The sequence below is a fragment of the Pituophis catenifer genome, unplaced genomic scaffold, assembly GCF_029215685.1.
Source record: "Pituophis catenifer annectens isolate HBS135680 unplaced genomic scaffold, rPitCat1.0.hap2 SCAF_2, whole genome shotgun sequence".
Lineage (NCBI taxonomy): Eukaryota > Metazoa > Chordata > Lepidosauria > Squamata > Colubridae > Pituophis > Pituophis catenifer.
In genome coordinates, this window is record NW_027256882.1 from 43120759 (window position 1) to 43134299 (window position 13541).

The window sequence follows — 13541 nt, forward strand, 5'->3', positions numbered from 1 at the left end:
GATCTCTGCATATGGGCCCAGTATGCCTTTCTCCTCTCATGGACATACAGGAAAAAATAGCTCGAGGGTGAGAGTCAGCCAACTGTACAGTGTAAAAGTTTGCATTTCTCCCCTGGCTATCTGTAAATGCTGATCTATAAATACCCACTCGGGAGATTCCAGATTTTGCTTTGGCAGCAAAGCAGCAACAGAGCCAGGAAAATATTAGAGAGCAAAGAAGGAAGCCGTGGCAACAGGTGTGGAGCGACGAGAAGGAATGGTAAAGCAAGAACTTCCCAGCTGTCCTGGCCCTGAGTTGTATTGGAGACTTGAGCGCAGTCCAATCCAAACTCTCTCTCCTTGACACAGCTATGCCAGGGGATTTGGGATGACCCTCCCTCCCACCCTCTCTCTTTCCAGATGAGCCTCTTTCCAGAGACTAAAAAGAGAAGCGGGCAAAAGCTTCTTGGATGATACTCCCCAAAGCTCCAAAGCCTGGCAGATCAGGAAGTGGTGTCCCCCACAATCTGCTTAAAGGGTGCATCCGGGGAATGAGCTGGGCTACCATCCTGACACTGCAGAAGACGTAAGTTTCATGCATTTGCTGGATTTTAGTGAAAGATAATCTGGTCCAGCTCCAGGACCTATTTCCAGTTTTAGGAAGACAAAAATGGATCATTGAGAACTTCAGAAGCTCCTGAAATTGGCTAGATTTTTAACTAGCCTGGATGAATGCCCCGTTTCTTTAGGTGTCAAACCTCTTGATTTTGCTACCTAATTACATGGATTTCTTTAGCATATATAGGGGGAAAAAGTCAGCCATCTTGTCAGATAAATGGCAGCCCACCATATGCTCTTTATTGGGAAGTCCACTCACCATCTAGTGTGTTTGTTAATGGCAAACATTGGGAGGAGTAACCAGGGTTAGAATGAATTGTGGGCACTCAAATGTTCTTAATCTATATTTATTTATTTATTTATTTATTTATTTATTTATTTATTTATTTATTTATTTATTTATTTATTTATTTATTTATTTATTTATCGTGTTTGTTTATCAAATAAATTGATCAATAACCAATCAATAATATTGATCAATGAGTGCTCAAAGTCTGGCTTTACTTTTTATAATACATCAAATAGCTATGGAAGACTTGATATTCAAGAGACAATGTTTTAAATTCATACTGTTTCCATTTCACATTAAAGCAAAAGTGTTTTGTATTCAATTAATAAACCCTTTTTTTAAAAAAAAATCAAGACTTTGGTTTTTTTAATTGTTTCCCTACTGCAAATGACACATTTGCAGTAAAAAAATCAATTTAAAAAACAAGTCCTTGATTTTTTTTTTAAATGGGTTTTATTAATTGAATACAGAACAATATATACATATGGGTGACCTGTTTAAAATCTTGTGACCTTCAGTAGGTTACAGAAATAAAAACGTACATAGCACCACAATATTCTGATAGTGAAACCATTGACAAATATTATTGCTAAATTATGGAAATATGATATAAATTGATGCAAATAATGTAAATTTCTATTTAATGGACATTTGGATCATGTAACAGAGCCTCCTCCTCCTCCTCCTCCAATGCTCTATTAAACTGAGGTTTTATCCCACGTGTCTCATAATTTAGAGATGAAATAGGTAAAGGTGAAGGTTTCCCTTGCACATATGTGCTAGTCGTTCCCGACTCTAAGGGGCGGTGTGCTCATCTCCGTTTCAAAGCCGAAGAGCCAGCGCTGTCCGAAGACTCTCCGTGGTCATGTGGCCGGCATGACTAAACGCCAAAGGCACACGGAACGCTGTTACCTTCCCACCAAAGGTGGTTCCTATTTTTCTACTTGCATTTTTCATGTGCTTTTGAACTGCTAAGTTAGCAGAAGCTGGGACAAGTAACGGGAGCTCACCCCATTACATGGCACTAAGGATTTGAACCGCTGAACTGCCGACCTTTCGATCGACAAGCTCAGCGTCTTAGCCACTGAGCCGCCACATCCCATGTAGAGATGAAATAGCTGTAGCCAAAATTATTTCCCAGTGTTAACCCAGATTTTCTTTCCCTCCATTAAAGGCTGATAGAGCTGAATAGGTAACCAGAACAGGTTAAACAGAGAGTGTTTGAGAAGTTCCATCGTTCTTCTCTGGAAATGGGAGTCCAAGTTGATTCACACAAGACCAGATTAACCAAGCTTCCCAACAGGAATGCAAGAGCCTTTCCTTGCAATCTCCTCTAATCTTTCTGAAAATCCAGCCAGAGAACCCAAAGAACCCGATATCTCATCCTGGTATTGTTCCAGGTCCCTGCAGGACAGAGCAGCGATGGCTAGACTTGCCCGCTATCATTTGCATGCAAATCCCTGAAATAACTCCTGCTGTGACCTCCCCAGAAGGCCTGTTCCAGAATTCAAAGCGATAGAAATAGGCTGATGGATAAAACCAGTGTGGAAATGGTAGAAAGAGAGTGGAAAAACTTAACTCATGATTGCCTATTGCATTGTGTTGCATTACAAATTGAATTGTGTCCGTACATTTGTGTGTATTTGTGGGGAAGGGTTGGTCTCAGTGGCCTCATGGCCCTTTTCAATTTCATAATTCTGTGATAAAAGGAGGACGATCTTCACTCGAAATACTGCATCCAGTTTGGTCACCACTTTACAAAAAAGATGTTGAGACTTTGGGGAAAGTGCACAGAAGAGCAATTAAGATGATTAAAGGCCTGAAGACAAAAAACATATGAAGAATGGTTGGAGGATTTGGCCAGTCTAGAGAAAAGAAGGACTAGGAGTGACATGATTTATTTATTTATTTATTTGTTTGTTTATTTGTTTGTTTCAATTTGTATACCGCCCTTCTCCAATAGGACTCAGGGCGGTGAACAGCCAAAATAAAAACAAAACATACAAAATCTAAAAACAGTTTAAAATAATTAAATATTTTTGGCCGCAATTTAAAACAAACCCAATTTAAAATCAATTAAAATTTAACCCAAAAACTGTGGGATCAAGCCAGCCCGGCTAGTTGAAATAAATAAGTTTTCAGGGCCCAACGAAAAATCCGGACGTCTGATATTATACGTATCTCTGGGGGGAGGTTGTTCCAGAGGGCGGGCGCCGCCAGAGAGAAGGCTCTCCCCCTGGGGGTCGCCAGCCGACACTGTCTGGCGGACAGCACCCTGAGGAGGCCCATTCTGTGCGAGCGTACTGGCCGGTGGGAGGCTATTGGTGGCAGAAGGCGGTCTCGTAGATACCCCGGCCCTGAGCCATGGAGCACTTTAAAGGTGGTCACCAATACCTTGAAGCGCACCCGGAAGACCAACAGGAGCCAGTGCAGCTCGCTGGAATGCTGATAACAGCATTCCAGTATTTGAGGGGCTGCCACAAAGAAGAAGGAGTCAACTTATTTTCCAAAGCCCCAGAAGGCAAGACAAGAAATAATGGATGGAAAGTAATCCAGCAGAGAAGCAACCTGGAATTAAGGAGAAACTTCTTAGCAGCGAGAACAATTAACCAGTGGAACAGCTTCCCTTCAGAAGTTGTGGGTGCTTCCTCACTGGAAGTTTTTAAGAAGAGACTGGACAGCCACTTGTCTCAAATGGTATAGGGTCTCCTGCTTGAGTAGAGGGTTGGATTAGAATATCTCCAAGGTCTCTTCCATCTCTATTCTGATTGATTGATTGATTGAAACTGTAGGAAGCTCTCATCCACTTCTATCAATCTACGAGCATCTAGAGTGTCACAGATACTACAATATTAAGATAATAGAACCATACCATAGAACTCATTCAGACTATTGAGTCCAACTTCTTGTGGCTCACTCATCCTTGAGGTGGAAATGAGTTGTAATGTAAGCTGGTTTGCCTAGTTGCCCTTTGCCCTGACAATTTTATTCCTGATGGGGAAATGAACCTGGGAACAGAAAAACCCAACAGGCTTACCTTGAAGTGACTCTTAGGCAGGAGAACCTGCAGCCATCCTACAAGGCAGCGGGACAGGACCCAAGGCACCTGGTAGGCTTCCAATGCTGAGGATGGACTTGAATGGGGGAACTTTCTGGTATCAGTCCAGCCCCTTAACCACTACACTTTATTGCCAGTTCAAAAGTCTAATGTCTACTTTGAATTTGACTCCTATGGACTTCCTTGACAATATGGCAGGGGTGAAATCCAGCAGGTTCTGAAGAACCAATAGCGGATATTTTGAGTAGTTCGGAGAACCAGTAGTTTGGAGAACTGGCAAATACCACCTCTGGCTGGCCCCAGTGGGGTGGGAATGGAGATTTTGCAATATCCTTCCCCCAGGAGTGGGGAGGGAATGGGGATTTTGCAGTATCCTTCCCCTGCCACACCCACCAAGCCACACCACGCCCACCAAGCCACGCCCACAGAACTGGTAATAAAAAAATTTGGATTTCACCACTGCAATATGGCCATTGGAAATAGTGTGCCATTGTATCTTCTGGGATGGAATTAAAGTTATTTTAGGATTTGCACCACAGATTTCAAGTATTTCTCTCCTCAACGTGGCAGAAAACCCTAACTTTCCTCTTTTATGTCATTATGTTTGGACAAAAGGCCCAGGGACGCGGCAATAAAAGACGCTCAGAAGTTGTGCATAGCCATGAAATCTAGACTGATCACTCCTGGTAATCACCCTTCATCCAGGGGTGGACTTAAAAATTTTTAGCAAGGGGTTCTCTGCCCGGTTGCTGGTTGGACGTGGCCATGGTGGGCGTGGTCTAGTCGGCCCCTTGCACCACGGCAGGGGGGGGCGTTTTTGCTCTCCCCGGGCTCCGAAGGCTTTCTTTGAGCCTCCGGGAGGGCGAAAACGGCCTCCTCAGGTTCTGGAGGTCCTCTGGAGTTCTTCCTGAACTTCCGGTAGGCCCATTTTTTGCCCTCCCCGAGCCTCCATACACACCCTGCACTTACCTGCATCCAAAACGGGCCGTGTGGGGACTTCTGGGAGGGGAGGGGTGGCAGGGCCAGCCAGGAGTGGGATTTGGGTGTTCTCCAAACTGCACAGAATTTTAGCTAGAGGTTCTCCCAAATCCCTGCAAATCCCCAGCAGCCCACCCCTACTTTCATCTATTCACTTAAATGTGTAGCTATCCTTTATAAGAGGTTGGGAGTTGCAGGTGTGTGTGTGTCTATGTGTGCGTGTCTTTTCTTGCTCCTGGTAAGTGTCAACCTACAACTGACTGGGTTGAACTCTTTCTGCTCTTAGATGTAAAACCTCCTCAGCCTAAACAGACCCAGGAACGCTTCCCCTTTGAAGGGCGTTGCCATGGAGGAACCCTCCTTGACCTCTGGTGAAGGTGAGTTGCAAGCAAGTTCTGCTTAGCCTTGGATTAACCAACCGTTGAGGCAGGAGTGGTATACCTTCGCTACTGGTTTGCAAATGTGAGCATGCGCAGAGCCTTCCTGTCAAAAACAGGATGTGATGACATCTGGGCGGGGGGGCGGAGCCTCTCACAGCCGCCGCTACCGGTTCGCCCGACCCAGAAAGAACTGGCTGAATACCACCACTGCCTTGAGGTAGATGACAGGGCTGTGGCTACATTAGGAAGGAAAGGAGTCTCTGCGGATTTTATGCCGCTAGTCATTGTTGACTATGGGGGGGGGGGGGCGGTGCTCATCTCCATTTCAAGGTTGTGAGCCAGTGCTGTCCAAAGATGTTTCCACAGTCATGTTACCAGCATTTTGCCTCCAAGCGCTGTTATCCTCCCACCAAAATAGTACCTATTTATCTCCTCGCATTTGCCTGCTTTCAAACAACTAGATGGATGGGAGCTGGGCCAAGTGATGGGAACTTGCACTATCGCACAGCGCTCGGGCTGTCGACTTTCTAGCTGACAAGCCCAGCGTCTTAACTGCTGAGCCATCCTGCCGCCATAATCAAAATCACATTATTTCTAAGTACGATGTCTGACCAGGCCAGTTGACTATCTCAAAAGTAGGTGGGTAGGTAGGTAGGTAAGGAGAGAAAGAGAGAAAGACACAGACACACACACACACACACACACACACACAGAGATAGAGATATAGAGATGATAGGAATAGGGATAGAGATAGAGATAGAAAGATGATAGAGATAGAGATAGAGATAGAGATAGAGATAGAGATAGAGATAGAGATATAGAGATGATAGAGAGAGAGAGATGATAGGGATTGAGATAGAGATAGAGATAGAGAGATGATAGAGATAGAGATATAGAGATGATAGGAATAGGGATAGAGATAGAGATAGAAAGATGATAGAGATAGAGATAGAGATAGAGATAGAGATAGAGATAGAGATAGAGATAGAGATAGAGATATAGAGATGATAGGAATAGGGATAGAGATAGAGATAGAAAGATGATAGAGATAGAGATAGAGATAGAGATAGAGATATAGAGATGATAGAGAGAGAGAGATGATAGGGATTGAGATAGAGATAGAGATAGAGAGATGATAGAGATAGTGATATAGAGATGATAGGGATAGAGATAGAGATAGATAGAGATAGAGATAGAGATAGATAGAGATAGAGATAGAGATAGAGAGATGATAGAGATAGTGATATAGAGACGATAGGGATAGAGATAGAGATAGAGATAGATAGAGATAGAGAGAGGATAGAGATAGAGATAGAGAGATGATAGAGATAGAGATATAGAGATGATAGGGATAGAGATAGAGATAGAGATAGAGAGATGATAGAGATAGAGATAGATGATAAGGATAGAGATAGAGATAGATAGAGAGATAGAGAGATGATAGAGAGAGAGAGAGAGAGAGAGATATGATAGAGATAGAGATAGAGATGATAGAGATAGAGATAGAGATAGAGATAGAGATAGAGATAGAGATAGAGATAGAGATAGAGATAGAGATAGAGATAGAGATAGAGATAGAGATAGAGATAGAGATAGAGATAGAGATAGAGAGATAGACAAAGTTTTTGACTCCTGGCGACTGCTTGGACTAGTCCCTGCAGTTTTCTTGACAAGGTTTTGGGGAAGTGGTTTGCCCTTCCTTCCTTCCTAGGGCTGAGAAACATGACTAGCTTAAGGTCATTTTGCACCTAAAGTTGGACTGGAATTCACAGTGTCCTGATTTCTTGCCCGGTGCTTTAACTACTACATCAAACTAGCTCTATCCCAAGTTAACTAGTAGGTTTGTGGTCAAAGGTAGATTTCTATTTGGTAGCCAGATGGGCAAAGGGGCTCAGACGAGGTGGACTATGAGGAGTCCTGAATTTATGACCATTCGATTAGTGACTTTTCGAAGTTACAGCATTGAAAAAAGTGAATTATGATCAGTGTTCTCACTTACTACCGTTGAAGCATTCCTGCAGTCAAGTGATCACAATTCAGATACTTAACAAGTAGCGTGTATTTATGACAGATGCGCTATCCAAGGGTCATGTGATCTGTAACCTTCCCAGCTGGCTCCTGACAAGCCAAGTCAATGGGGGAAGCCAGATGTGTTCATCACTGTATAATTCACTTAACAACTGCAGCAATTCGCTTAAAAGTCAAAAGGCAAAAAAGGTCATAAAATGGGGCAAAACTCATCTAACAACTGCCTTGCTCAACAATGGGAATTTTGGGTTCAGTTGTGGTTGTAAACCGAGGGCTACCTATATACGGCTGGTGATGGTGATGACGATGATGATTTCAACATTTTAAAAGTGGTATAAAAGTGTTTAATGTACAGGTAGTCCTCAACTTACAACCACAATTGAGCCCAAGATTTATGTTGCTAAGTGAAGAAATTGTTAAGGGAGTTTTGTCCCATTTTTATGACTTTTCTTGCCACGTTTGTTAGGTGAATCACTGAAGTTTTTAAATCAGTAACACGGTGGTGGTTAGGTGACTCTGACTTCCGCCGTTGACTTTGCTTGTCAGAAGGTCGCAAAAGGGGATCCGGCATGACCCTGGGACACTGCAACCGTCATAAATGTGAGTCAGTTGTCAAACATCTGAATGTAAATCACATGACCTTGGGAATGTTGCAATGGTTGTAAGTGTGAAAAATGGCCGTAAGTCACTTTTTTTTCAGTGCCGTTATAACTTTGAACGGTCACTAAATGAACTGTTGTAAGTCGAGGACTACCTGTATTACAGATGTTGGTTGTGGGGGGGGGTGTTAGACAAAGCCTTCTACACGAACGCTTGCTGAGAGTCTCATCCAGCAAAATAGCAACAGGATAAGGCTGGGGAATGCCTACTATAGTTGGTATCTCCCCACTGGGGTTTATTATTGCTCCCCTACACAGAAGCTTCACCCTGTGGCTGATTTGATTTGGATTCAATATACTATCTGAGCCACATTAATGTGAGTTCGCAAACCACCAAACAGCTTGATGTTGTGTGGTTGTAGTTATGGCTAATTCAATAAACCTTGACTAAATAAACCATCTCCAGTGCAACTTTTCTTCCCTCTCTTCCCCCCCCCCTTCGCAGACATATAAGAGAAATTATTAAGGCAATTTCTATAATCTGTGATAACACAACACATTTGTCCATGATTACACGAGAATGACTTAATCAAGCCAAAGCTCTAGCTTGCATTGAACCATAAAACAACCACAGGGAACATGTACTAGGCAAAAATATGATACAATATTCCTAGACCTCACATACCTATAATCATCACACACACAAAAATACATGGCTTAAAGATTCAACAGCAGATTCCCCACATAGGCAAAAATGCCTTTGCCATTCAGTGTGCCATACACACACACAGCCATAGAATAGAATAGAATAGAATAGAATAGAATAGAATAGAATAGAATAGAATAGAATAGAATAGAATAGAGTTCTTTATTGGCCAAGTGTGATTGGACATACAAAGAATTTGTCTCGTTGTACATAAAAGAAAAGATACAGTCGTCAAGAATCATAAGGTACAACACTTAATGATAGTCATAGGGAAACAGTCAATATAAATCTTAAGGATACCAGCAACAAGGTTACAGTCATAAGTGGGAGGAGATGGGTGTTAGAGAGACAAGGTAAACATAATTAGCAAGTTCACTGCGCATTTGAGAATCTTCTTAAATTATCTTCAGATTAATCTCATTGCAGAAGGGGCTTCCTGTTATATTCTGAAGTATACATCATTGTAAAACTAAGCCACCAGACTTTGGATGTCTCTTACAAATGTTCCTTCACTTACAACCAGAATTGAGTTGAGTTTCCATTGTTAAGCTAGGCAGTTGTTAAGTGAGTCATGCAGTTGTTAAATGAATGATGCTGCCTTTAAACAAATCCGGCTTTTCCGATTGACTTTGCTTAGCATGACCCCAGGATGCTGTATAACCATTGTAAATACACTCCAGATGCCAAGCAATTAAATTTTGATCAGGTGACAGCAGGGATGCTACATTGGATGTAAGTCACATTTTTCCATCCTGTAACTTTGAAGGTTCACTAAATGGATGGTTGCAAGTCGAAAACTACCTGTAGTAACGTAGTGATTCCAACCTCCGCCTTTTTGCAGACGGCTACTATCCGGTGAAGAAAGGAGAGACATTCAATGGAAGATACCACGTGGTCCAAAATCTGGGCTATGGGTACTTTTCAACAGTCTGGCTTTGCCAAGATGCTGGGTGAGTAAACAAAATGACCAGATCTTAATTAACTTTTTGATAATCCGTAGGAAATCATAAGTGTGCATTCTGCTGTTGAAGGAGGGTTATAGCTAGATGGAATCATATTTTTGGCATGGAAAAATGTTTTAATTCCAGTGTGGGTGTAAGAGAAGATTGGCATTCAAAACCCTGAAGTGGTGGTGCCAGTAAACCTTACAGAGAAGGGACAGAGATGTAACCCAGGACTGTCTTAACGCATGGGCCTGATGGCCAATTGCCTGTGGGCCCCATGAACATAGGAGCCCCATACTAATCTGTGTACGTTAACCCTTCAATGCACCTTGTATCATATAAATACAGCAACATATTTATTACATTTTACTGCATTTTTTATTAATACTAACATGCAAATATATGTTTAATTTTATCAACCATTTACATTTTTCTTCCTGTGAGTAGTTGTCATAGGGGCCCCAGTACACTGCTTTGCCCGGGGGCCCATAATGCTGTTAAGACGGCCCTGTGTACACCCCCCTCTCTAAGCGGTTTACAGAGTCAGCATATTGCCTCCCACAATCTGGGTCCTCATTTTACCAACCTCGGAAGGATGGAAGGCTGAGTCAACCTTGAGCCGGTCAGGATCAAACTGCTGGCAGTCTGCAGAATTAGCCTGCAATACTTTGTTCTAACCACTGCCGCACCATGGTTCTATGCCACCATGGTTCACTGAGAAGTACTCAGGTTGGCTGACAAATCATTCATTTTTTAAAAATTAGTTTAGAACTAAGAAAAATGTAAAAGAGTAAAAGGGAAAAAGTGCAAGGAAAATATTTAAAAGAAAGAAAAAATATACATAGAAAAGAAAAAAGAAGATAGATATAAACGAATTCCCCTTCATCTTGACAAGTAAAAACAATTTCAGGAATTTAGCACTTTCTCTGATACTACTGAAAATAGAATCTCTTCTTCCTGTATCTCAGCTTGTGTCTATAAACAAATCTTTAAACTATTGTAATTTGTCAGCAAAAAATCCATTAAGAGTTACCAGAAACAACAATATATATATTTTAATCTCAATCAAATAAATTAACTTTGTATTTTTTCGTTGGCTTTTAATAATCTTCATCTCTAATCTCTTTAAATAGTGTCCCGGAACTTGATTTCTTTTCATTGTCCTTCAAAACTTTAACACTTCTTGTTTGTAAATCCAAAATAGTTATCCGAGCCATTTTTTTGTGATTTGTTATTTGCATATCTCTTTTAATTATTAAGTCATCAGCTAGTTTTATTTGTAAATCCAGTGTGACATATCATTTTCCATATCATTATAATAACCTGTCATTTTAAAATCCACATTGGAATCAGCCTCAGTCTCTGTTTTATCCAGTAAAACCAGTTCCTCTTCTATAATCCCTTTTGAATCAAGTTTTATGATAGCAGACAATTTTAAGAATAATTTCTGACTGTGTTGTTCCCAAATATCCTTACATTGCTCCATTCAGTATTAATGGATCTTTTCTCCTTTATTTATAATCTTTGCTTCTTTTTGGTTCTCTCTAACGTCCAACCTTCAAAATCCAATCTTATATATTTTTTTTAATCAACAGAATTTTCCCACAGGAAAGAATTCTTGTCATTAATTTTAAACTCTTATTTCAAAACAATCTGCCCCCTTAATCTGTTTTAAACTTTCCAAAATGAACATTCTAATCATCCTTTTGCTGTTTATACCAAATTAAGATTTTTTTAAGTCCTTAAACTTGCATAAAACTTCTTTTGCCAAAGATTGAAGGAAACTCATTTGGTGTGAGGAAACACGCTTTTCTGAAAACCATTCATTCATTCATTTAAACATATATATATCAACCATATATATATCCTCACCTGTTAACAAGCCATTCTCAGAAGTTATTAAGAAAGAAATAGGTAAACCCAGAGTCTTTTGAAAGGGTTTGGGTCAGTGGTGAAATCCAATTTTTTTTACTACCGGTTCTGTGGGCGTGGCTTGGTGGGCATGGCATGGCTTGGTGGCCATGGCTTGGTGGGCATGGCAGGGGAAGGATACTGCAAAATTTCCATTCCCAACCCACTCCAGGGGAAGGATACTGTAAAATCCCCATACCCTCCCTACTCCTGGGGGATATTGCTAAATCTACATTCCCGCCCCACTCTGAGGCCAGCCAGGTGTTATTTGCTGGTTATCCGAATTGCTCAAAATTTCCGCTACCGGTTCTCCAGAACAAGTCAGAACATGCTGGATTTCACCCCTGGTTTGGGTAAAAATGGCACTAATTCAGCTCCTAGAGCTGTAAACTCATAGGGTCTCTGAGGAGCTAATATCTGGAGCGATGTTGTGAGCTATCTCCAATATGCTCCTTCTCTGGGGAGGAATTCTGAGAAACCGGTCCATTTGCTGGATCCTTGTTCCACCGTGGTCATAAGCTCTGCTCTCAGCAGAGTCGTTTTCAATTCACCATGGCTTTCCTGGAAGTCAGTAGACAAATAATTCATGAGAAGCACACATCAAAGATGCTTCCAGATAGACCTTTTCATTATGCAATCGTTCTGTCTCACTTAGTAACTGCACGGATTGTCCAGGCAGTCTTGGTTTTCTGTCAGTAACTGACAGGCCCAAGAACCAAGGAAGACACATAGAATTACTTCAGAGCAGTTTCCTTTGTTGTTCCTCACCTACAGACAGAAATCTTGCCCAACTAAAGCAACTATTTGCATCACTATACATACTATTTTGAGAATTCCTAGGGAGGAACCTTCTTAATTCTCTTTCTCCTGACCAAACTGTCTAAGCTTTGCTGCCTTTTTGCCCTCTGAAATGCAGCCACTCCTTCCTACATTCCATCACAGTAATAGATGTCTTTCTAATTCTTCTACCATCCTTTTTTGCCTTCATCTCAAAACAATCCACCGAGTAGGAAAAGATGGAATAATCGCACAGAGACATTGGTTGAAAGTGCTTTATGCTCTTCATTTGAAAAAAGCCAGTATTGGAACCTGGGAACTAGAGGAAAGGCTGAAGAGATCAGCAATGCCTTTCTTAAACTGGCTGGAAGAGTGACTTAGATGTAATAGTGTGCGGGAATGACCTTGGAAAACAAAAGGGGAAGGGGCGCAGTCAGGTAAGAGACAGCATAGCCCACAGCTGCATAATGGCAGGGGTGAAATGCTTCCGGTTTGGACCGGATCGCCCGATCCAGTAGCGATGGCGGCGGGTGGTTCAGAGAACCAGTAACAAAAATCCCTGCCCCCCTCCATGCCCAGCTGAGCCGCGCGATCATCAGAGGCTTTTTTTAAAAAACATTTTTTCTTCAGCCCAAAAAAATGCTTTTAAAAGAAAACAAAAGCCTCTGACGATCAAGCAACTCAGCTGGGATCGTCAGAGGCTCCTAAAAGCATTTTTTTTACAACCTCTTCAGCCGAAGAGATTGTAGAAAAAATGCTTTTAAGAGTAAAAAAAAAAAAGTTGGCCACGCCCACCCAGTCACATTACGCCCCCCACCAAGCCACACCCACAGAACCGGTAGTAACAAATTTTACATTTCACCACTGCATAATGGGTGAAGAAAGAAACTCAGAAGGATACCCCCAGCCCAGGTTCTCAAGCAGAAGATTTGTTCTTTCAGATGTGCAAGATTCTATTAATGTAGCCTTATAATAAAATAGAATGAACTCTCTGAGTTTCATGGCTGGTCTACCTGGGTGAAGGGAATAAGTTCATATCAGGCTACAAGGGAAAATGGAATTCTAAGCTTTGCTTCCCTAGAACAGCTCAGTCCTTTAAAATTAGAGGGTCATTGATGGTCTGGCATTTTTCTCTGGATTCAGCCCTGGGGGAGGTTTAGGGAACCAGATATTAGTGCTGTTGGGTGCTGAAATCTTGGGAGCAGAGGAAGTACAGACCTGAGAGATTTTCCCTTTTTGCAACAGAGGCATCCTTAATAGATCCCTCCTTTCCA

At 41.7% G+C, this 13541-nt stretch overlaps 1 protein-coding gene across 1 annotated transcript in view; it reads left to right on the top strand.

Annotated features, from left to right (window-relative positions):
• The first annotated feature begins 236 nt into the window (after positions 1 to 236).
• Positions 237 to 13541, top strand: part of LOC139309439 (SRSF protein kinase 3-like) — a 32375-nt gene continuing 19070 nt past the window's right edge. The window contains exons 1-3 of the mRNA XM_070933506.1: positions 237 to 565; positions 5209 to 5299; positions 9477 to 9585. Coding sequence (XP_070789607.1) covers positions 5269 to 5299; positions 9477 to 9585 — 140 coding nt within the window. The 5' untranslated portion in view covers positions 237 to 565; positions 5209 to 5268. The remainder of the gene's footprint in view (positions 566 to 5208; positions 5300 to 9476; positions 9586 to 13541) is intronic.